Here is a 24,994-nt window from a genome sequence, read left to right as displayed (position 1 = left end):
ACAGCTGGTGCCACAAACCAGTTTCTCCTGCTCCTGTGGTGGTGGTCATTGCAAGGCCAGGCTCCAGCAATTCCTGGCTATTTCTCTGTAGAGTGGACAGTCCCTTGCTAGTCCTGATCCTGCCTCTGCCCTCTCCTCAGAGCCTTGGCTGGATTGTTTAAAATCCCTTCTGTGCTGCCTGGCCATGGAGAGCTGGAATTCTGCAGAATACAATGTTTGCATAAGGTAAAATTCAAAGCTCTAGAAAATAGGATTTCTGAACAAGGAAACCCTTTTTCTTCTTAACATCTGGTGACATGGTATCAGCATGCCCCTCTTTTCCTTCCTAAAGGTTGATTATTGCTTTGATTACATCTGGAAATGAATCAGTTGTGTTAGATCATTCACTAAACTCACCTTGCTAGGGAGAAGACAGGCCCACAGAGACTCAAAAGCCTCTCAGCCAAGACAGAAAGCACAAAATCCATCTTTCACACTGCACTGAATTGGATTTCAAACGCTGGGCAGAGCCATGGCCTCCCCACTGGCCTTGGGGTGATGCCAAATGCTGATGCATGGCAGCTGGATCCCCAGCTGCAGTGTCTGCAGTCAGCAGTGATGTAGAATATGCTGTCATGCAAATTCAGTCAGGCTTTCCCCAGGCTGCTGCTCTCTAGATCAGGAGCTCAACCAGCAGGTCCCCAGTTAGGCTGGTTTGTTATAGATTCTCAGTGACATCTCCTGGACACAAACAGCAACAGCCAGGAAAATTTAATACCAAATTTGTCTGCTGTCTCTCTGTGCAGAGCTCAGTGAATGCCAAGGTATTTCATACGTGGTATCTTGTAAACATTCACGGGATTTCTGGGCACTAAACTTTCCCATTCATGTATTTCAAATATGTGAATATACTTTGAGTGAGGGAGATGTAGTAACTTGGAATATTTTGGTTTACATCAGCAATATTTGCCACTGGAGGATAAGATAAGAGATTCCCCTGGATCCCTTCCTTCAACACCTGATGGTTTAGCTGCAGTTATACTCAAGATTTGTTTAAACTACAAGTTTGAAATGGTATTTCTAATGCTCCTGCTGACCAGGATCTCTTTGTGTCCCTTTTATTTCATCTCTTGCATATCCATTCGCACATGTGCTCTTCTTCCCCTGAGCTGGATAAGGCAGGCTGATGATGCACTCTGTGCATGTGGGTGTGTTTTTGTCATGGGATCTTCTCCTATAAAAAGCCATCCAAAGAATGAATGTAAACACGCTGAACGCTGACTTCTTCCTTTCACCACTGGCAACAAATCTAGGACACTTAGGAGCAGCCTCAGACTGAACATTCAACTAAGAGTCAGCAGCTCCTGCCTCTGACTAAGCCACAGGCCCTTAGCAGCTGCTGATCTCTATCTCATTCTCCAATGTGAAGGAAACACTTCCTGCTGCAACCACACCAGAACCCTCAGATGGTTCAGTAGAGCTGTATTTCAGACAGGGAAAGAAACAAGGAAACCTTCAGTTCCTGCCACACCAGGAAATTAGGGGCAAATTTGAGGGAGTTTGGTATTCAGAAATTAAGTATTATGATGAGAAGAGGGCAGACATGTCTGAAGGGTTGAGTGACAAGCAATACCACAAATGTGTTATGAATGGGATTTTCCTGCCCATATCTGAACTTGGAGCAGTAGTTGAGTTACAAAGGAAAATGATCCATATACATTTGGATAAGGGATATAAGGGAAGCTCCTTAAATACCAAAGGTGTCTGGAAAACTCTCTCCTCTGTATGAGAGAGCAGTTCCATACATCTAAATGTAAATGCCATTTTTCCGCCTGACACTGATCCAAGAATTGCTGCAGTATGCAAATTTCTGCAGAATGTGAATTGACAAGCTGCAGGCCCTTTTTTCCTCGGCCATCCACCTTTCTTTCTAGAGAAGATTTCTTCCAGTTCTTGAAATACTTTAGCTAGATACTGCTGAATGTCTTGAAAGGGCAGGGAGCACAAACTAAGAGCCAACAGAGACAATCTTCAGTGAGTTCCATAGCCATGAGCACTGAATACATGGAATTTGGCCCCAAGAACTCTCTATATATCATCCTTGTGCTTGCTGGGACTGTGCATAATCCCTACACTCCTGGGCATCACTCGTGAGAAGAGCTCAATTGCCAAGTAGAAGAGTTTACAGCCCATCATAATTAAGACAGATAGGGACAGAGCAAGCTCCAGCAGCTCCACAGAACACCAGAAGAAAAAATTAGTCTTCAAGAGAAAAAAAGAAAAAGAAAAAAAAAAAAAAAAAAAAAAAAAAAAAAAAAAAAAAAAAAGGAGAGAGGGTGGAATCACTCCACTATCTAGAAAGTGAGGGCATGAAGTGCTGAAGAGAGTGAGCCAAGAGAGACAGAAGTGCTGAAGAGAGTGGGCTATGAGCACAGCAGAGAGGTGAGAGGGGTCACCCTACAGCTGCCAGAAGCACTCTGTGCTATTCAGCAGTGCCTGTGCAGCTGGGCAAGGGACCCCAGGACTGCCAGGAGCAAAGGGGATCTTGAGGCATGAGCTTAGTGAAGGAGCTCCAAGGGAGAAGCAAGCAATACCTTGAGTTTAGTGCAGTCAGAAGCAAAAACAAAGACACTGAAAAACAGGCATGAGGAGCATGGCCGTGCCTGGCAGTGTCTCCATGCAATGCACTGCCTGCTGTCTCTCTGACTTGCAGCTCTTCCAAGCAGCCTCAGATGCCACCCTGCAGCTCTCCCCAAGCAACACAGCCATGCCCAGCACCTCCTGGCAGCTCCAAATGCTGGTGCCCAGCCAGGGATTCAGCTGCTGGTGGCAGTGGGCATTGCAAGCAGCAGCCACCAGAGCTGGAGGTTCAGCAGGCAGCAGGAAGATTGGGGCTGTCCTGAACTAACGTGAGGCTCACTCCTGACTCTGCCTTAGGGCAGCCAGGCCATGCCACAGGCAGCCTCCCATGGCTGGATCACTACTCCTTGGTCACACCCCAGGCTGTTCCATCATGAGTAGCCACAGAATTTTGCCTGCAGAGGAAACCAATCAGATTTTTCTCTCCTATGCAGACCTGAGCTCAACAGCCGGAGCACAACTGATACAAACAACAACAGGATTTAGGAGAGCACAGGGCTGAACTGCCTGGTGAAAGGCAAGACCTCCAAAGAAAACATTACTTGACTTTCTGCCTGGTTTGTAGAACGACAGCACCTCATTCTTCCTCTTCCTGGGCACACTCCTTAATTTGCTCAGTTTTTCCTCTTCACTTGTGGCCTAAGGGCAAAGGGAAAGGAAGAACCTGGGTGGCAGGTCAGAGTGAAAGTGAAAGGTTAAGAAATTTAGAAGAGCTAGCACACGACCTGTATCGGGGTTGTACAAGGTACTCATGGTAATGGGACCTTCACTCACTCTTATGTGTGCCAATCCCCAAAGTCCCAGGACACAGAGCAGAATTCATAGCTGCTCCTATTGACAGACCTTCCAGCAGCTAATGCAGCCTGGATAGCTGCTGCAGTGAAGATGAGGCCAGAATTCAGCTGTGGAAACAAAACAGCTGAAGTATTTGGGGAAGGAATATATGTAGGGGAGAAAAGGTTATGGCAGCTGAGAAAATTTAATTTTGCTTTGCAGTGTGAAGGGTGTGATTGACAAATGAGGTGTGAGTGCTGAATTCTGAGAGCTCTCACAGCTGAGGTATGACTGATGTAAAAGCAGAAAGCACTCATAACTGCAGGCCAAGGCCCTGAACACAATGAGGAACTTAGAAAATCTCCCACTCCTCAGTTCTAGCCCACCTATGCCTCTCGCCTAGGTACAAAAAATATCCATGGTTGAGACAATCAGGGGCTACACTGAAGCTCTATTCTACAGCCAGCAGATCTTCTAACTAGAGATCACCAAATATGCTGACTCCCGTGGGAAATAAAACCAAAACAAACGCAAAGCACCAGCCCAACAAAGAGGCTATAATCAGGAGAAGTTCCAAAAGTTAGTCCTCAAGTTTTTCCAGAGCTCACCTCCTCGGTCAGCACAGACACTCACTCATCAGTTAGTACTGGAAAGTGTTCTCTCAAATGCTGCTGACACCTGCAGGCTTAACTGCTTGGGCCTGCCCACATGCAGAGAGCTCCCTGAGTCATCACAGCCCAGCTGGGTCAGACAGCCAAAAAGTCTAATGATATCTTGGCTGAAGTTTCACTACTTTGGTCAGGTCTTGCTTTTTACAAGCCCTGTTGTTTCAGTTTTCCATCTTGATGAAGGGCTGTGAGTGGTGAATTTCTCATTAAATCATGCTTCCTGGGTCTCAATTTTTAGAAAAGATCCAAACTGCCCTTTTGGCAAGGTCAGGCCAGGTTTTCCAAAAGGCTCTGTTTAAACAGGAAGCAGATGGCCGAACACCCTCCAGGCTTTGCAAATTAAATAAACTGGCTTCTGAGTCAGTTACCATTTTCAGTTATACTCTCCCATCCACTGAAGTCTGTTAACAGGAACAGAACACAAAGAAAATGATTCTCTCTGCTAATACACTTCATGACAGTTTGTCTAATAAAGTCGTGATTTAGCAACATGATCCATTTTTGCTGCAAATGGCAGATTGGGCTCTTTGACAGAGTAATTACAGATAAGAACAGGTTGTGAAGCTGCAGATAAAGTGTGGAGGGGGAAGGAATAGTAGCAGTTCCAAGAGCAGATTGGTACAGCAGTTTATTAGTCTGTCAGCAGGACAGAAAAAGTATTTTACTAGTAGTTCTTTATTCTTGAGTAAAACTGGTGTGTCAGAATAACCAGGTTTTCAGTACTACTCAACTTTGTGATCTAGTTCCCTTAACAGCTACAGGAAACACAGAAACTTAGCTGAGCACTCCTGTGTTGTCACAGCTGTTGTCCCATAATTAGGAGTTTGGTTTTCAGGGAAAAGAAAGAGGCAGTAGTGGTATCAAAACTAGAATTTAACCACAAGGACCAGTATTCCTACCGAATGTCACAAGCTAAGCAGGGCTAAATCAGCACATGGGAAAAGAGATTGACCAAAGTAAAATTTCATGATTAAGGACATTCCCACATTACACTGCAGCCTTTTCCATGACCTCAGTGGACCAGGGGAGCTTTGGAGAGTTTCCCTGTTCTAGGCATGAGTAAGGTCTTGCTTAGTCTGGTAGGTGGAAGACCAGGACAAACAGGAGGCTGTTAGTAGGTAATACATTCATTGTAACCAGACCCTGACACAATCAAACACCAAAATCATTGAACTTGTGATGTAATTTCTACCATCTGCTCAGAGACCGCAAGACAGTCAGATCCTCTTAAGAAGTTTGCACACAGCAATAGTGGAAAGAAGTGTTTCTAATGAGTCATGTCCAGAGAAAACAAAGAGCCTTTGATTCAATCATTTTCCTCTTTCTTTTCTGCTTTACTGCAAGGGAACATTTTGAGTTCACTGCATCTGCCTCAGCTGCCAGCTGTTACTAAAAAGGTGGTATTAATCAAAAAGACACTAATTTATGACAAAGTTTGAAACAGTCAACCGCTGACTTTCATTATCACTGGACAAATGCCTTTGGGGTCCACAGGACTGAACAGGAGAGCTTGACAATGCTAGAGGCTGTGGAGTAACACAAACCAGACTCTGGGTTCTGCACAGGCATGGAAGAGTGACTGGCTGTGCCCTGGGGGCTGTAGCCTCCAGACTGAAAGAAACAACCCCATCTACTATAAATCAGTGTATACCACTGTTAGGAAGTTGTTCAGAGAAACATAATTTATGTCCATAGCACTCTACAAGAACACTGGAACTGCCTTTTACTGCCCATGTTGGTGGCAACAAAGAATAGAAGGGTTGGGGTTTTTTTCCAGACAGTGGCTACTGAGCTGCAACATTTCAATATGGAAAACCAGGAAATAGGTTAAGTATCAAATTTTCAACCACCATGTAGGCAAGTGCTGAAGCACCAAAATACTTGTGGTTGCTTGTACCTAATGAAAAGCAGCGAACAGCATGCTTTGAGGAAAAGCTACAGAGCCATCTGGAAAAAAAATCTAAATCAAATGAGGTCATTTACATGTGAATTATTTTAATAAATGAAATGAGGCAGAAGAGTGCCCAGTTTTGTTTTCATTGCATGAAAAAACCCAATCTTTTGCTAAAGGATAAAGAAAGTTACTTTACTTAGAGAAATGCATTTTTGAAAAGTATAGTAATGTCTGGCTTGCAGCTAAAGTTCTCTTTGCAGGAGGTAATAGAGGGAGAGTAAGGAAGATTCCTGCCATGTTTAACCTATCACTCACCAGTGGTCACCAACAGAATAGGACACTGGGCCAGAGGGACTTCTAAGCCTTCCTTATCTTCTTCACATGCTACCATGGGGATTTTGGAATGGAGGCACCCAGGTTTCCAAATTTAGGTGTAAACTTCAGACTGAAATCAATTTAGAAACTATGAACTACACTGCCCTGTTTTATAGCAGGATACTATTGCTGGACTGAGGAGATTTTAGATAAGCCTGAAAATTCTTAAAATGCATTTTGTTATTTATGTAGATAGGGGCATGAAAGACACCCTCTCACTTTCCTCTGGTATTTGTGATTAGTACTGCTATGTTGATGAATCAGTTATTTGCTGATTCCTAACAAAGCCCCTCAGCCTTGCCTTCTATGAAGAGTTATTCTTCAAGTCTTTAAGCAGCTCACATTTTAACAGCCTTATTTAAACATCTTTCTCATCACTTCCAAGAATAAAAGAATTAGATAAATGTGAAGAGTTGAATTTGCTAAAATAGCAGGTGAGAATACAAGCACTGCTGAAATTATGAGTACATAAAGAAATATGAAAATCCTTTTTTTATGTCTACTCTGACATTTTTATTCCATGTTTAATGTTCTAGCTGGAACTGGAAATGGGTTTTGTTCTTCCTGTTTAGTAAACCACTTTCCATAAGTTGCTCATTATATGCTGTATTCAGCTTTTGCTATTGATCCCAAATGTTGCAAGGCAACGAGATTCAAAAATAGCAATCCTCCAGTTTACTGGATAGGCAATTGCATATGAGGCCCTCAATTCTCAACAATTCCTACTGACCCTGCACTGAGCACAACAGCAGGATGAAAAGGATGAGCAATTTAATGCAGTTACAGACCCTGTCCTGCCCAGAGGGTGTTCATTAGGAATTCTAGGAAGGTGGAACCCCAGGAGGTTTTACTGCAGATGAGAAGGGAGTTGGTTCCACCTCTGCCCAGTCAACACCCTCTGTCTAAAGCAAACCCTTTCGTTACTGAGCTTAGGAAACTGTCACAAGATCCTATCTGGAAGCCTCCAAAATCAAGTTTTAATACTCAGAGCCTCTTAAAGAATTCTGTGTAAACTAGATTTGGATTTCTTTTGACAACTAGGAATGTATTTTAAAATGCAAAGATGCAGCAAGGATTGGGCCTGCTGAGCTGCCCATTTCCAGAGCTGGGTTGGTGCCCTCTCTGCACGTTATACCCAGTGCTCCTCTCCACCAAGAGGGACAGGCTTTCCAAGAGGATCTTCTTATAGTCTCAGCATTTTCAAGATACAATGCTGAAAATTAGTGATATTTCACTGTTTCTATGGGAAGATGATAACCAAATTCTGAATTTTCTTATTTGCAGAACGGGTAGAAATAGAGACAAAAGGAGTTGCCAGAGGCCATGCAGTCACTGTTTTAGGACCCAGATAAGATTTATCATCTACAGTATCCAAAATAATGCATTAAATAATTTGCCAAATATTTCAGTATCAGCTCTTTCTTTGGGGAAGGAACTGCGTCACTTTGTGTAATTGAAAACTTTGGGCAAACAAAGGACTATGTAATAATCATATCTTTTAAAGATTAGAACCTTACACTTTAGCAATGAATCATTTCTAAAACAAAGGCAAATAAGGAAGAAGGGGGAGGTCATGAATAGATCCCCGATAGACAAAAATCTTTTCCCACAAACAAGATGCTCGGACATTGTGCAAAGATATGAAGTGAAAATTTTGTTTAATTTCTTGCCCTCTAAATATGTTCCTCCCAACCCATTGTGGAGAACATGGAAAATTAGCTTGGCTTCAAAAAACAAGTACAGCAGCTTGGCATTTATCCATTCCATACACTGAATATCTGATTGTAGCAGCACTTTCCAGGAGCAATATGATAATACTATTGCAACCGCTGTACAGAGCTGAAGGGTGACAGTCAGCACGACACATTCCAATATGTTCCCAAGAGAATCACAGAGTGTCATTACCAGCAACTTCTTACCTGACAAGATTGCAAATTGCCTGTGGAGCTGCTCTATTATATCCACTGCTACCAGCGGCCGTATCTCCTGCTGCATGATTTCATCTGCGCAAGGAAAACAGAAATCTTCAGTGAGTTCATACAGCCTAAATGACAATTTTTTTCCTCCTTTAACAACCCAGGAAAACAAAGATGACACTCAAAAAGAGCCTAGCCAGACTATTGCCTGAGCTATTATATGACTATCGTGGTGAAGATTATGATACTTACAGAGTCTCCTCTTCAGCCTGTTAGCTTCATCTATTGCCTTGTGATCTCTTTCCATAAACCAGCCCCAGCAGATTTGCCAGAGCTTGCCACAGGTTTGCTCAAGCTGACAGCCTGCTCCTTACCGCTTCAGGTTCCATATTAAGTCATTGCATTTGGCCTCCCACTACAGCAATTTTTCGGTTTTTGGAACACTGAAGTCTGTTCCACATATATGGCCCTGTTCCACCCTGAACTCCCCCATCTCTGCTGGAGGACTTTGTGTAACCAGCCAATCCACAACCGTTTCCTTTCCCGATGCTTTTTCCGCTACAAGTAAATACATAGTAAAAGGAGGAAATAAGGGGCTGGGAGACTTTCTTCTCATGAAAACAAAGCCTGTTATTTTGAAGTAAACACTAAAAAGTTAAAAAGTAACTTGGCAAATAGCTGGGCAAAAAATTACCTCAACTTTTGTGTGTGATCTATGCAGTGAAAAGCAATTATCATCTCACATGGAGCTAATTTGATCCCTTTCTGTAACAGGTGCACCCAGTTATTTTCCCCACTCTTCATGCCAGTCTAAAGAAGCAACATTTACTGAAAAATATCTGCCAAATCAACTGGTAGGATCAAGGTTTATGTTATAAAAACACATATTGGAGCTACTCCTTTAGCCACTGTGCAGAACAACAACCAGTCCTGATGTTGCACAGATCACCTCTAAGTGCCCGGACAAGAGGTGGAAGGAAGGAGGCTGCTCCAGATAGATCACAGACCTGAGTCAGGACAGGCAGCTGCCCCATTTAAGCACCAAAACCTTAACTGATGTGAATTCAACACAGGCACTGAAATACTTTTGTGCACCTGCTTTTAAACCTACAGTCCAGAAACAGAGAGGGAGGTCAGAGAGGTTAGAGATTAGCTTCTTCTGCATCCTAGCCTACTGCCCAAAATACCTTCTCTGTCTTGCTTTCAGACATCCACTCTGATCCTTTCCAGAACTAGAAATTCTAGGTTTTAAATTACACAGCGTCATTTGGAAATTTTTATTTCATTTTCAAGCACTTTTAATTTTTTCCACTAATGTCTTGAGATGAAGCAGCTGAAGAGCTTGTGTCACAACAGGTGACAGACAATGTGAAAAGAAGTTGCAGAGATTTTGGCTGATGCACAAAAAAGGCAATAATTCCAAAGAACTGGGGTGGGGGGGAGAGAGGAGGAGTCAAGGAGGATGAATTTGCAAATCCTCCTTTTTGAACTTAATAGGAGAAAATGCAAACTCAAATGAGTGATGTTTTTGATGTAGGACCTTCTTTTCCGTCCTGTTTATGAGGCTTCCTATCAGCTCTCTGATTCTTGTCATTGTAGGTGGCAAAAGCAACCAGGAATCACTAAGGAGCTTGGCATCAGGGATTGTTATACATTCCCAAAGCAAACAAAAGAATTGTAACCCATTAAGTTTTCCTCTTTTACTCTGCAATTTCTTCCATGCATATCCAGAATGGGACCTGGGGAGGAAAGAGCAGAGGAAATAAAGGAAAGCAAACTAAAATCTTTTGGAATATACAAGGTTATTTTTTGAAAGTAGGGAATACTATAAGCTTGATTTCCCTCCACCTGCTGAAGAACAGCTTGTTGATGGCACTATTTGGAGTCAGATAAATACTATACTCAAGGAACCAGGTCCTGTAATCTATGAACACAATTCTCAACAGGTGTCCCCAGATTATTGGTCCAAAGATTCTACCATCCTTCAGAAAGTACACTGGAAGTATTTCTGAATCATCATAATAGTAACAGATTTGCCCTTTTCAAAATAAGCATTGGCAGCAAGATGAAGGCGGAAGAGAAAAACTGGAGACTGTAGCTGACTGTAACAAAAAACAATCAACATGGAAGTACAGGAAAGGAAAATCAAATTAAAAATTTAAACAAAGCTTGGATTCTCAGAACCAAGAAACCTCAGGGCATCATCCATTGAAGGAAATACTGTTGATTTCAGCATCCAGAAATGCAGAAGGTGCAAAGTTATTGTGGAATCTGTGCAGTCCTACAGGTTGTCAGATACACTCAGGTTTGACCAGGACTGGGATTATGCCAATCAGCTGCAAAAATAAAAAAAATGTTTCTACAGTGGATGCCAGAATGACAAGGAGGCTCGACAGAAATGGAAAGTTAACTAGAAAATGTGCCACCATCTCTCGCCTCTCAGAGACTTGCCCAGCCCTCCAGGGTAACAAACCTGCCGTTACTTTAGTTTGTGTTTGGTGTTTGCCAACGTGAGGACATCATCAATATCAACCAGTCTCGAGCAAAACAGAAATTCCACCACCCACCCAACACCTATTTAGCTTTATTAGCTTGTTCTAAACATAGCTTGGTTTCTGGTTTCCAAATATCCTTTTTATTTCAAAAGATTTTTTGTGATGTAAGGATAAGATTAAGCAAAAGAAACAAGAACTGCAGAGTGCCAGTTAGTTCTCATCAAATCCCCTGCCTGGGCAAGATGAAGTTCATGGGATTTGCTGTGAAACTCACACTCAGGAGGAGATGTTCAGATGATGAGAAAGGTGGTACAAAACATGTTCAGTGACAAGGAATCACACATTCCATAAGTCAGTACAGTTCACACACTGACATGCTGGGAAAAGAAATTGCAGCAGAAGAAACTAGCAAGAGACTGAGAAAATCTGCGAAAACAAGGGAAGGTGCCTCATAAGCCCAAACAGCAAATTAGATCATGTGGCTGTGAAATGCCAGCAGCTGTAGCCAACAGCACTCAAGGTCCCTTTTGCCCATTTGTATCTTCATCCAGGACAGTGCTTAAAGGTAGTTACTCCCCAGCATGGAAGAATTTGTAACACCATCACAGAACTTGCAGTAAAAGTCCCAGTCCTTGGAAATGTGATTACCTGGGGCTACTGGAAGAAGTTTTTAATATTTGACTGGAAGAAAAGCTTGGAAAAAAAAATCTTATAAGCAAACTAAAAGACACAAGTCTGAGTTTGTTTCAAAGCGATGACATTTGCCTGGTGTCAGTGAGCATTAGTCATTTATATCTTCCACTAGCTCTATCCCAGGAAGCTCTGAAGCCTCTCTGGTCTGTACTGCAAGCCAGAAGGCAGCAGAAAGTGCTGTTCACCCTCTGGACAGAAGCAAGGTATCATTTTTCTGTGGGACTGATATTCCAGCTGAGAGACCCCTTCTTCAGGGTGACATGAGCTGGTATTGAGCCAATAGCTGCAGGTTCACAGACACTTCAGAAAAACTCATGATGGTAGGAACATTTTAACACTTCATGGGGTCAAGGAGAAGGTTTCAGGAAGCTGAAAAGCTGCAAGAACTTGACAACTATCTTGTTTCATTGCACCTCTTGCTAATATCTGCAGAGGAGATTGGACAACTCCTGGTCACTTCAGAGAAGTCCTGTCCTCTGATAAAATCTGTATAGGCATGCAACTCAACATCCTATCAAAACATACACCAGCCAAGTGTCTGGAACATATCTATTTTGGGAAACTTGACTCAGACATTTCCCACCTTCTATGTGATTGCTCTTGTGGTCTTCACTTTTCTTTTTTTTTTTTCTTTTTTTATTATTCATAGCCTCTAAAATTTAAAAAAGAAAAATTTAATTGTTTGGTGTTACATGAAATAATGCCAATCCCCTACACAGGCCATCAAAGATGAACATTTATATACACCATACAGTTCTTCATTACTTGAATTAATTGAATTTGTCAGGACAATTTAAATATGAATAAGGATGTGATAAAAGAGGGGAAAAAAAAGAAAAGAAACAGTTCATCTATTCTTGGTTCTCTTCTTAAACTGCAATAAATTCAATTCCTAGCAGAGGCCAGTTTCAATGCAGAAGAATTAGACCTTACAGTTTTGCTTCCCAAGGTTTTCTACCAAGGGAGAGAAAAAGAAAAGCAATTACTAAAGCCATCTGTCTGGCACAGCTTCTCCTCCTGCCCAGCTCTCTAGGGAGGCTCACTGCAACTGTGCTATCTGATCCTCAAGGGGAAAGCCATTCAGTTAGGCTTCATAATTCCTCATTCAAAAATGAAACCTGCTTGGGCTTGCACACACACACACTTGCTTATTCTGTGTCTCACCCAGCTGTGCTCCCACAGCAGGTCTGGAGGAGCTACACCAACAGCAGATGATTAAAAGCAACAAAGAACATCCTCTTGTTCTTTCCTCTCTTCCCTGAGCAGACACAAACTACTTTACATGCTAATGGCAACTAATTGTTTCCAAGAGTGTGGAAAGGTGACCTGCGGGAGTGAGGGTCTGCATGCACTGAGCAGATTGGCACAGTTGCTCCACCAAGGACAGCTAAAGGCCACCAGCCACAACGGGACACTGGGGCCTCTCTGGTTTTAACTGGCTGAACTGCCCAGCCTTCTGCTGACTGCAGGAGAAGATGGCTTCAATCCCCCACCTGAAGTCACTACTCTTGGAAAAACGGGTTACAGATTTCCAGAGGAAAGTTCATTTCTTCTTAATGACAGGGAGGGAAGACAGCTTGGAGTGAAAGAAAATATTTTCTAAAATAGTAGTGTACATCAGCCTACTTCTACTATGTGCAAGCTCTGGCAAAAATTATACTCAGAGCTTTCCTAATTGTTTGGGGAAAAATCAGAGTGCTGATGTGATGGAAAAGGGTCAGACAGGGTTAAGCATGAGGCCAGATATTTCTTGGCCAGATATTTCATTTTAAGAACAGGAAAAGACACCTCAAATTATGTGTACTTATGCTCCTTAAAAAGTACCAAAAGGCAAATCCAGAGTTTGAAATTTGCAGAATTCCTACAGTTCAGAACTTCTCCCAAGTCCTGAGTCTGCTTTGCTTGCCACCAAAAACAGCAAACTCTAGCACAGCAAAGATAGATTTTGAGAATTGAATACATTTGCACATTTCATTGATAAGGTTTAATCAGGCTAAAGGATTTGAAAATATTCTGTCCCACCAGAATTCCCAGTTCAAGTCCTTAAGCAAAATATTTCCCTTTCTGAAGGTCAAAAAGAACTTCAAGGTTATTACACCAGAAAAAGAATCTCTTAGTTTGGATTCCTTTTTTAAAAATTTCTAGTTCTTTTTCTTTCTCACCATTTGTACCCCTTGTTTACTCTCTGAAAAGCTTTGTTTATTGTCTCAGCCCAGGCAGACAAACAACAAGGTCAGTTACTGATACAAGTTGCTGTGCTAGAGATTGTTCTGAACAGGAACTAAAAATTCAGCTATAAACAGAAAGGAAATCCCATCCTTTCTCTTGTTCTTCGGCACATTCCTCCCACCTCTTTTTCTGCTAACCCATGTTGAGTCAAGTGAAAACTAAGCCAGGAATAAAGTTATTGTAAATCAGGTGAAGCAATCAATTCCTCAGTGATTGCCTCTGATCTGGGTTAGGTCTCTGCAAAGCTGCTGGAAGGGTACAAGCACTAGCAATGCATAGCAGGGGTGGGGTGGCAAAGCCACAACTTCTCCTTCCAGAGAGAATCAGACTTAGGTCAGCTTAGAGCAAAAGCCAAAACAAAGCATAGGTGACTGGAATCAACTTTTCTCTCTGATCAATTTTTCATCAAACACAACCGTAAAACCTACACAGAGAATTTGTTAAAATGCAATTTCTCTTCTCATTAAAGCCAAGTTTCATAGCAAGGTTTGGTAGCCATCTTCCAAAGACTGAAGATTCTTCTAAAATATTTAAGTAACTCTTGCTCATGGTTTGGAAGTATCTGTTTAAGCTGGTGGATTTTGAGCTGCATCAGCTAAGCCAGTTTTGTGTACACTAAGGTAGTAGAAATCTGGAGAAGCAATGTTAGGAGCAAGACTCTGTCTTAAGTGATGCACTGCCAACATGTTCCAGTCCCTTGAGAAGAGAACAGAGTGAGGCCATGGTGTGGAAGGAATTGCCTTGCAGATTTTCCCAAACAATCTCCATGGAAGGTTAGAAATGCACCTTTCTCTGAAGAGCTCAGAAACTTGTGAGTCCCAGTGTCTACCTGGGCAGAAGCTGAATTGGTGCCTGATGTGATTTTCTATCACACAGCAGATCTGCTCTGAAGTTTTCTCCTGTCCTTAAACTGAGTCGTGACTGGTATTTCCAAGGCATTCTGTGCAACCTAATGATGGAGGTACAGCTTTACCTGAGCCTGGGTCAGGTAAAGCTGTGCTCAGAAATGTGCTCATAAAATCAGCACATATTTCTGCTGATTTTAAGTCTTTCAAGGAAGACTCTTCAAATTCTTTGGATCACTGCATTTTCAATTAATCTCATTTACTAAATCTGATGCTCATTTTAACATAAAATTACGAGTGGAGAGGTCACAGAGGGAAAAGACCTGTTTAGAGGTTGTGTTTTCCTGTGCTCCAGGAGTGGTTACAGGTTTTAATAAGCTGTTTTACAGGCAGACACAGCACACATTAGGAGTCTACTGTGGATGACTTGTAAGGAGAAGAAAGTAGAGTTGTTCATACAAAAAACTGAAATTTTGCCCTCTCAAATGGAAATACACCCTCTAGGCATTATGTCAGCTTTCTAAACCCATGTCAAAATATTTTGAAATAGACTTCCTTGGATGAAGAAACAGATTTCGCTACTTTTTCCATTTAACCCCTTCTTCAGAAACAGTATTTGGATGTTCTTGTTAGATGGAGATTTTTTGTTTGCTTTTAAAGAAGTCTTAAAATTGATTGGTAAATAAAAAAAAACTAAAATCTTTCTTCTGCACAGATAAACTGTCATTTTGGATTTCTGTTGGTACATTCTACAAAAATATATTGGTGTGTACAAATTTATACTCTTCAAGGACTTTAAAGACTACTTACTGAAAGAACACACCATACATTTATGCACACATCTAGGAATTCTTCATTAATAATCCCCATAAAAGCTAAATTTAGAAACTAATATAAAATTCTCAAAGCACTCTCCACTGTTCAGTTCAGGTAACTTCATATCCCAGCCTATTATGAAGATACTTCTTATGATACTGCTGTAAATTATAGGAGATAGATAAGAAATTAACAAATTCTCACTCTATATTGTGAATTATCCATAATCAGAAAAAATCTAAAGAACACACCATACCACATCATTTGGTCAGCAAGATATTGCTTGATTTCACAGACCACCCCTGGTGGGGGGATGCTACATCCTACTATCCACAAAACTTCCAAAGGTCTAATCTCAGCATTCAAGAAATAAATCCAGATTTATAGCAGCATGGGACAGCCTCTTGCCTAGTGCCTTAGTAGTAAAAACTTCTTGATAGCTTCTGATTTTTGCCAGAGAAAAGTTAATTCATCTTCTTTCTAAAATCTGGCCTTCACAACAATGCTGGATTGCTAGAACTCAAATTCCTGCTCAGAGAATAGAACAAAAGAACATTTCCATAATGTCATGTTAAAAACCATCATAAATAACAAAACCCACATGTGGCAAACTGCAAAGCTAAAATATGCTCACTATAATGCCTGGACACTGAGCTAATCCAGAGATACAGCAGACTGTACAGCAGTCTTCATTCCTTTCTCCCAGAGCTTGCCAGCAGACAGTTTCATAGTTGAAACTGTATCTTAGAAAAATTCTAGCCACTGGCTCTGCCCTAAACTAATGCATCCAGCAAAATAATTTCAGAGCCTATTCACATAATTTCTGAGCTCAGGAGCTGAAGGCCTGGTTGCTTGCTCACTGCTGAACAGAGGCCAGTTAGCTCAAAAATATTTCCCTGGTTACTGTCACTGGAGACAAACAGTGAGCCACAGCAGCCCCCACTGCTGCCTGCTGCTCTCTGAGCGTATCTCCGGGACAAACTGCTCACAGCGGACCTCTCTGTCCAAGAGAGCTCCCAGCCACCCTCTGCAGCCTTTTCCAAGCTGTCACCAGCAGCTCAGCTCAGATGCCCACTAGAAAAAGCAACAGAAGGACAGTGCACGGAGCGATGCCGCCCCCTGAGCCCCTTCAGACACTCCCGAACCCGCGCCCTCCCGGTGAGGCAGCCTGGCTCCCCGGCAGTCCCGCGGGGCAGAGAGCTCACCGAGGCCAGGGCAGGGATGGAGAGAGGCAGCGCTCTGGGGAAGCGATCCTGGGTCCAACAGTGCACCGAAGAGCTGACGCTCTCCTGGAGGAGTCGGCACAAATTGCTTAGTAACAGCTCCAAGGCAAACCACAGCAGAGACCTCTGACTCGCACCATGCCCAGGCTTTAACCCTGCCCGAAGTGCGGCTGCCTCCTCCCGCCTGCAGCGCTCTGCCCTCCGGCCCCTCCAAAGGGACACTCTGGAGGCATCCACAGCTTGGCACAGACAACAAAGGAACAGCCCAACACGCAACAAAACGGATTCACTTGCTCAGACTAAGGCATGGAGAGGGCTTTCATTAAAATAACTTTAAATAGTGGAGTATTCAGGGCCAAGGGAAACCAGCAGTGCTGCTGTGAATAGCTGTCTCGTAGTACTATCCCGCAGGCACACCCACACATGAGAACACAGTGCTGTTATTTAAAGACAAAGGAGAAGACTGCACGAGATCTATGAATTTGGTAGGACACATGACCTCAGGTTTTGAACAGGGGAGTAATCACTTACACATAATTAGTTCAATGAATACTTCAGGACACAAGTTTTCAGTGCATGAAGGGAGTACACATGTAGCTTGATGAGGGTAACATCACCTATAGCAGTCTGAAGCAATACTGGGAAGCAACATTAACATTAGGTTAACTCATAAAATTTACTGTCCCTTTACTGCCACTACCCCCAGCGGCTCAGTAGCTTTAGATACAAGTCACATTTTACCCAGGCTACAGTAGCTGTCCCCTAGCATGTGTGTTGAAATGGTAATATCTTGTTTGTTCTGTGTCTTCACGCTCCAAAAAGACAAATGTCATTCATTTAATAGATAGGGAGATAGAGGCACAGGGAGAGGAATCCAGGTCATCAGTCAACCCGTTTTCCCCTGCTGTAAATTGAGGAGCAGACCAAAGTTGTTTGTACAGACAGGCTGCTGGACAGTGGATCTGTCTTAAGGATAATACACCCAGTATTTCCACCCTTCTTCATCAGCTAACCAACAAAAACTATGACAATGCTTATAGTATAGTATGAGAAAACTAACAGGATTTTCTACGTAGTTGCAAATAAATGCCAGATCTAAGCAGAGCATCATCATGCTTGGTACAAGATACATCTGAGAGCTTGTGACACCTGTAGCTTTACAGACAGACACTACTTGGTGGATCAAGATACATCAGGAGAGTGGCAAGATGCATGGATTTCACACTGCACTTCCCTTCCCAGCCTCCTCTACACTGCCTGCCAAACAAGTGAATCCCCCAGTTGTAGTGGGTGTGTAAAGTTACTCCCTGCTGCCTGTACCAGTATAAATGTCCACGTGTAACCAATGCACAAAACCTGTCTCCCATTCCAGGCACGTTTTGCTCTCCTGGAGCTCTCCCTCCAGCTCTGCTCGTGCAGAGCGAACAGACCAGAGCCGCGTTCCGCACCGAGCCCAGCTCAGCCCCGGGGCAGCCGAGGCCCAGCCAGGCGGGGGGAGCACTGACCTCTCCCGGCACCATCCGACACCCTCCTGCCGGGACTGGCCTCCCTGGGAGCTCAGAGCTCCGAAGCCTCATGGACAGGAGTCACATCGGCCCCAGGGGTGATCAATGTGCCAGATAATTACAGCCTGGAAAGCACTTTAACCCTGCCTGTGGAGATGCTGCAGAAGTAGCAGATTCAGCCGTGGAGTTAGAAGATTAAATGCTGTTCTGCAGGTGAATGTAAATTACTAACCTATTGTGGATTTGGGATCTAAGGAGAGGAATGAACTCATGGAAGTGGCACCAAGAAATCCTCTCAGGCCACTACATTGTTCTCGGGCAGTACTTCAGGTTTCATAAGCTAAATTTACATGTCAGACATTTTTTCATTTGTGTAATTAGTACAGGTAACATCAGTATGCATTGGCAAAATGTCTGTGCCAAGCTGAAAAGGTTTTCTTGTGCCTCTCCCAGCAGAACCGTATTTTGTACTATCCAAATATTGTCCCACCAGCATACAACCCATAGAATAGGGTAATCCTGATATTTCATGTTTTATTACTGGGAAGCAACTGTACTACACATTTAAGCTCACTCAAAAAAAAAACCCAAAACAAATTCAAGGACATGATCTTCTCTGGCTACAATACAGCCCAATTTAACTGGAATAACTTGCACCATGTCAGCATCTGTTTCTACACATCCATGTGTTCATACCTGTGCGTGTGGGCTTCCAAAAGCATGGCAAGGAATGGCTCATATCCAAGTGCCTCTAACTCAGAAATCATCTTCCCAGATTCTTTCACTGCAGGACCAGAGAGGACCACTAGGTTCATTGTGTTTGACTTGTTGAACACACAAGATGTTCATGGAAATTGGATTAAACTAGCATTTTAGAAAGCTCTTTAATCTTATGTTAAAGACATCAGGCAACTGTAAATCCACTGTTTCCTCTAGAGGTGGCCTAACACGAAGAAATTGGCTTGTATTTCACAGCTCCCACGTTGACTTACAGCCCATTGATTTTTATTGTGGTTTTGACTTGAAAATTTAAGTTGCCCCCAATTTAATCCATTCTCTGACAGAGGTCACTTCCTGAGTCTAGTGGTAAAGTCAAGAGAAAATGGAACAGAATATCCCTTTACCCCTTCCCATTTCACCTCAGCTTTTCCCAATGCTAGCAAATTATGACCTTAATTTACATTTAATTAACAGTATCCCAATTTAAAAATCAGGTCTTCAGTCGTGTAGACCTCCTCAGAGGTGCCCCTAGCAGCACACTGTCTCAAGGAGTTTAGACAAATAGCCTAAACTGAGCAATCCCCAGCTTAATGACTCATAGGCACAGGTTCTAAATATAAATAAGGCATTGACTCTGTGCAAAACAAAGATGCTGGGATATTCCAGCTTAGAAAAATGTGAAAAAAATTCTTGGTCAATAATTCTTGTCTGTTGTAATAGCCTGGAGGATTTTTTTTCCCCTTGAAAATGGAATTAACTAATAGGATCAGAAAATTGTGCAACAAGACACTTGGCATAGTCCAAATATTCTTATATAGCTGGGCTGCTCCAACCAAGCATTTTTTATTATTCCTTTATACTTGATCCTGAGTATTTCTAGTAGACAATATGCAGGTGGTGAAGAAGGAAGGTCCATGTCTTAGAAAACTCACTGCTCAGGCTAACCCACAGCAAGATTCAGGTAATAAAGCAGCAGTACACTTTGTATAAAAAATCAATACATTAGCACACCAGACTGGGTCTTTAAGTGAGGCCTGAAGCAGCAGAACTGGCTGAATTTGGAGAATAAGCTCTCTGGGCTTACCAGGGTGAGAGCTCTGCACAGGCTCCAACCTCCCAGCATACTCAGCACCATTCTCCCCTGAAATCTTCTCCCTAGACAGTTTGCACTACAATTTATGTAATTAAAAAAAAGCAAACTGCACTATTATATTGTGGTAATAAGTCCCACAAGTTAACAAAACACTGCCAATTATAGCAATCTGTCTATCCATGTTTAATGCTTTTCCATTTCACTGAGTTGTTTCTTGCTCTGGTATCATGAGAGAAAGGGAAAAAAATACCCACAAGGCCTCTGCTCTAACTTGCCCTCTGAGAATTTGTTCTCTTGATCTTTGCAGTACTACATCTCTCTCAGAATTCTTTTAAATGAAAATCAAGCTGTGCCTTCCCTATTTCTCTCATAACAGTCTGGACTTTTCTGATTAGGTAAACAGGGTTTTAGTATTTCTCAACCACAGCAGAGCATGCTGCATATGAATGGGAACAGGTGAAAAGAAACACAAGCATCTAAGATAATCATCTTTTCTCAGAAAAACCTCTGTGGAAAACAGAATATTTTATTTCAGCTATTTTATATGCAATGAGAGCCAGCTGAAAAAAGTCATCCCAGATCCCCTAGGGAGCATTTTTTATTAAAGAGAAGAAGAAATACTGAATGCAAACAGAACCAGAACAATTTTGAGCAATGCACAAGGAGGCACTGTGACTGAGGCCCAAGGGATTTAGAGATAATTTCCACTTATACTTCAAATTTTGGTCTTCACATGAAATAGTCACTTTCTCCAATAACTAGCACCTTTGTGGAAAGGTCAGTCATTTGAAAAAGGAAAGCATTTCTCATTTATTTTATTACTAAAGGTAGAGAAGCTCCAAAAAGTCCAACAAATTTCAGATGCAGTTTATTTCAGATGGGATCTCCTTCCAGAGATAGCACCACAATTCCTTAGCTGTTCCAGTACTTCAGTCCCTTTTCCTCCATGAACAGATGGATCTGAAGAATTGGTTTGCAACTCCAGCAGTAAGAGATTCACAGCAGTAGGACTGAGAACAAGCTCCCATGATTGCTAGACAGACAAAACTGCAGCACTCTGTCCTACAGAGGACAAAAGCAGAAACACTGCTAGCACAACAGACAGGTCCCCATCCTACTGGCAAGGAGCCCCTTGCCTGGTTTTGCAGTAAAAGCAAAATCCTGAAAAGCCTCAGTAATAAATTGCATACTCCTTAGTGTCTGCAGATTGACTACTCTGATCTAAGCAGCCACCAGCCTTGAGCACAGATGAAAAACACACATTTATTCCCTTAAAGATACATAATCCTCTTGCAGCCCCAAGCTCCACAGCATGCAGAGACATAGTCATAGCCAGCACAGGATCATCCATCCATGTAAAACCCCCGTAGGTGTACGATCCCATTGGAGGGCTTGAGCACCACAACAAGACAGCCTAATTAGGAGCATCTGGGGACAAAGGGGCTGGGTTGGCAAGAGGCATCCTCAAGCATTAAAGATGTTCACCAGCAGCTGGGTGACATAAATAGTCAGGTCCATGCTGAAAAGACACGTGAGCCACTGTCCAAGAATGATGTATTTCATGGCAAGGGGCTATGCTTTGCTTTCAGCCTCAGTATCTGTTTTGTGAGGAACTGAGGGCACTCTAACAATGATCAGCCCTGGACTGAACATCTCTGCCTGGCTTTCTGGGGGCTCCTTCCTTTGGTTCTCATAGCTGTGCTGTAACCAGCACCTTGGAGCTGCAGCTCCCAGAGGCTCAAGGTCACACAGTGGTATTCAAAATAGCCCCATTTGTACACCAGACCCCAGAGGCCCATCAGCACCTGTAGGCAGCTCATATAGCCTGTAGCAGGGAGCCAGGGCTGGGGAGCTCTGAGCAGGCATCACGTGGCCTTAAGGAAACTGTCCTTCAGCTCACAGCAATGTTTTTTTTTGTGAGCATTCACTATTTTTATCCCTTTACCTGAACAGAAGCCTACAACCACACCTCTAATCGCTCATTAGAACAAATCACATTGATTCAAAGAAAGCCTTGAAACTTGCATGATCCAGAAACTGGAATGGCTTGGCACGACACTGCTTGCTGTGGGGTACTGCTGATAAAAGACAGGTAACCTGCAGGCCACTGCAACCATGTGGCCTCTATTTCTGCTGTAGTGGCCTGCATGCTTTCCATATATTCTCATTATGATATCTAATACACAAGATAAAACTGCCACAGAATATTCAAAGGGCTCCACAGGCATGGTCTGTATGTGTGTCTTGGGCATGAACAAGGTGAAAATTACTCCATATTTTGGAGTGCTTGAAGTACTGAGTGAACATCAGCCAAATGGACCTTAGCAACACTCGAGCTCGATCTTTAAACTGCAGAAGAGGTACCCCCCCTAAAGTGATAGTAAGTCAGAACATGCCACAGGGGTCCTGCATTGCTATTATATTCAGAGAAAGTCAGCCTGAGAAAAAGGCAGTCAATGAGTCTTTGCTTGTTGGACTCGGTGGGGCAGACAGAATCCAAGTTCTCCAGGACAGATAATCTGTCTGCCTCTGTGTTTATGCAGCACTGACTACTGATGGAAGCTGGTCTAGTCATCAAAGTAGTAATATGAAGTGGTCATAACTACATCATCAGGATCCACTTTAGTGGAGGCAGGTAATTCCCACTCCTACTTTACAGATAAGAAAGCACAGACAAAAAAAATAAAAACAAAAACACAATGAACACAAGGTCAGAGTCAGTTCATAGCAGAAGAAAACAATCCAGGCAAGTGTTGTGAGAACTCCTGTGCCACCTCGCCAGCTCCTCAGCCCCCTTCTAACACTGCTGCCACACACAGAGCTGCCCTGGGGTGGTCTCACAACTCACACAGCTCCAATACCTGCAGCTGAAGGCACCTTGTCCTCAGCAATAACCGAACTTCTGCTCCTCTGGCAGCTTCACTGGCAGAATTTAATACTAAAGTGCCAAAGATGTTTTCTGCCTCACAAAATGACAAGAGGCTCAGGCTGATCTGACACGCTCTCTGTTCTCTAGCAAAAAATGATCTTTCCAAGGGATTTCCGTCCATAATACTATGCCAGGTAATTTCTCAACTTGAGAGGCAGAGAAGGTGTTTCCCTGGGAACAGTAACCATGGCAAAGCCCTTACCAGTCTCTTCCCCTCTCTCTACTACAGGAAGAAAAAGAGCAGCAGACGCCTGAGCTCTGCCTCCAGTAGGTCCACGGGCCCACAAAGCCATAAGCAACCTGATCAAACATTCAGGAAGGAACTTCAATGAATTGCACTGTCTTTTACTGGATACCAGACATTTCTGCCCTGCTGCACTGAACTCAGAATGCCTCAGTACAAAGAGTGCAACTGGAAACATCAGTGTGACTGAAAGGTCAGCCAAATACTACAATGCATAGGTAGGCACTGAGCCCAAAGATCAGCATGGATGGATCACCCACAGAAGCAGAGGTACAATGGACTGGCTTTGCAGTTTTCAAACCCTGACATTGTGCATTAGAGCCCTATTAAAGAAAGCATCTGCAAACCCCAGTTTGTGAGCAGTGGCTGCAGCTGATACCCTGCTTCTGGTCCACCTCTTTTTCTACAGAATATTCTCGATTTACCAGATTGAATGTAACTCTCTTTGCTGAAGAGCTAATTAAATCATAATAAACAATTTAACTTCCAAGTATGATTATATTGCATGCTTTTGGGAATCTTCATCACGCACTAGTGAACATGTTATAAATTTCTGGATTTGAGGTTTGCTAAGTATTTATTCAAGTTAACAGGGCAAAGGAAAGGGGGCTCTTTGAAAAATCTTCCTCTCAGTGACACAGAGAAAAAGTGTTCTATGATTCAGCAATCTTGATATGTGAATAGACAGTCAATAGCCTAGATTTCAACTACATCACTCCAGAGTTAACATGCAGTTAGCACAAATTGTTAGGCACCAGTACCTTATACTAGCAACCCCCTGAGAGTGGAATTCGACCGTGTACCTGGGCTGGCTCACACAGAGCACAAAAAGCTCCATTGTGCAACTTTCTGAATACAGTGAAGCCAGAATCTTTACAGAGAGGAAGATATTGACCTTTCACAGAGTAATTTAGGAGCAGAGGGTGACAGGATCAGCTGGGTCATGACACTCACTGCTCCAGCACTTATTATGCTCTTTACATTTATTTTAAAATACACATTTATTTTAAATGTGTATTTTTCATGCACAACAGCTACCTACTCCTGCTATATACAGAAAACTCAGTGTCTAACACCCAAATAAATAAATATTTATTCAGAATGAGTCTAACATTCATTCTAACCTCCTTTAGGTCAAATCACTGCAAATATCCCAGAAATATACAGCCAAGTCAAATGCTGCAGTCACACCTGAGTTAATACCCAAATCCAGCCAGTTGCCTTTAATTATCACTGACTCCTCAAAGCATTAAGAATATAATCTCTTTTTGCAAACTGCCAGGGAAGCAATGCAATTACCACTACGAGAAGACGTTATTTTCTTTAAAGATGCTGCACATACCTTTCTTTGCCATGCGCTCCAGTCTAATGCATCCTCCTATAAAATCATGGTAAGATTTCATTTCTCCTTCTGTTATCCGGACAGCAGTGAAAGGCAGATTCCTGGGTACCTGTTGTCCACATTTCCGACACCGAGAAGCCATTGCCACAGCTCAGGAGACTCTTGTCAAGAATCTGCTCTCTGTTTGCTGGAATCCAGCCTGATTCTTCAGCCGTCAGTCCAGCCTGGTGACTTTATCCCACTTAGTTCATTCAAGGTCACCCTCGCCAGCAGGATGTTCACCATTGCAATTGGCTAAGACTTTTACAGGCTTACTGACTGTGTTTGTTTCTCCCTCCTTGCTTCCAATATCAGTTTACTTTAATCTCTCATTCAGAATGAAAGCTGTGAACCTCAGCACAGTCCATGCCCTGAATGGCTTCCTTATCATTAATTTAAAGCTGTCTTATAAGCAACAATGAAGAGAGAAGATCCCAGAAGCACATTGCAAGATCACATAATTACTCTTAATGAGCATGCCAGATATTTTCACAAAGAATTTTTCTATAAGAAAAGGTTTTTCTTCATGATTTTTGGTCCCTTTCAGGCTTATGATTTTAGGATTCTTCTTTTCT

General features: G+C 42.7%; 1 protein-coding gene across 3 annotated transcripts in view; it reads right to left on the bottom strand.

The window, feature by feature from the left end:
- The window catches only part of MCF2L2 (MCF.2 cell line derived transforming sequence-like 2), a 130,968-nt gene extending 106,269 nt beyond the window's left edge, over positions 1–24,699 (bottom strand). Inside the window, exons 1-2 of one of the 3 annotated variants that reach the window (XM_063407961.1) lie at positions 24,381–24,699; positions 8,250–8,333 (exon numbers count right to left, since the gene is read on the bottom strand). In XM_063407961.1, the coding sequence (XP_063264031.1) occupies positions 8,250–8,333; positions 24,381–24,522 (226 nt within the window). In that variant the 5' untranslated portion in view covers positions 24,523–24,699. Of the gene's footprint in view, positions 1–8,249; positions 8,334–8,498; positions 8,811–24,380 lie in introns of those variants that run through there. The other 2 variants (XM_063407960.1, XM_063407959.1) reach the window with 2 other exon arrangements.
- Between the last annotated feature and the right edge of the window lie 295 nt (positions 24,700–24,994).

This window comes from Prinia subflava, chromosome 11 (genome assembly GCF_021018805.1).
Source record: "Prinia subflava isolate CZ2003 ecotype Zambia chromosome 11, Cam_Psub_1.2, whole genome shotgun sequence".
NCBI classification, from domain to species: Eukaryota; Metazoa; Chordata; class Aves; order Passeriformes; family Cisticolidae; genus Prinia; species Prinia subflava.
Note: the sequence above shows the minus strand (reverse complement) of the source record. Positions and strands in the feature narration are given on the sequence as shown.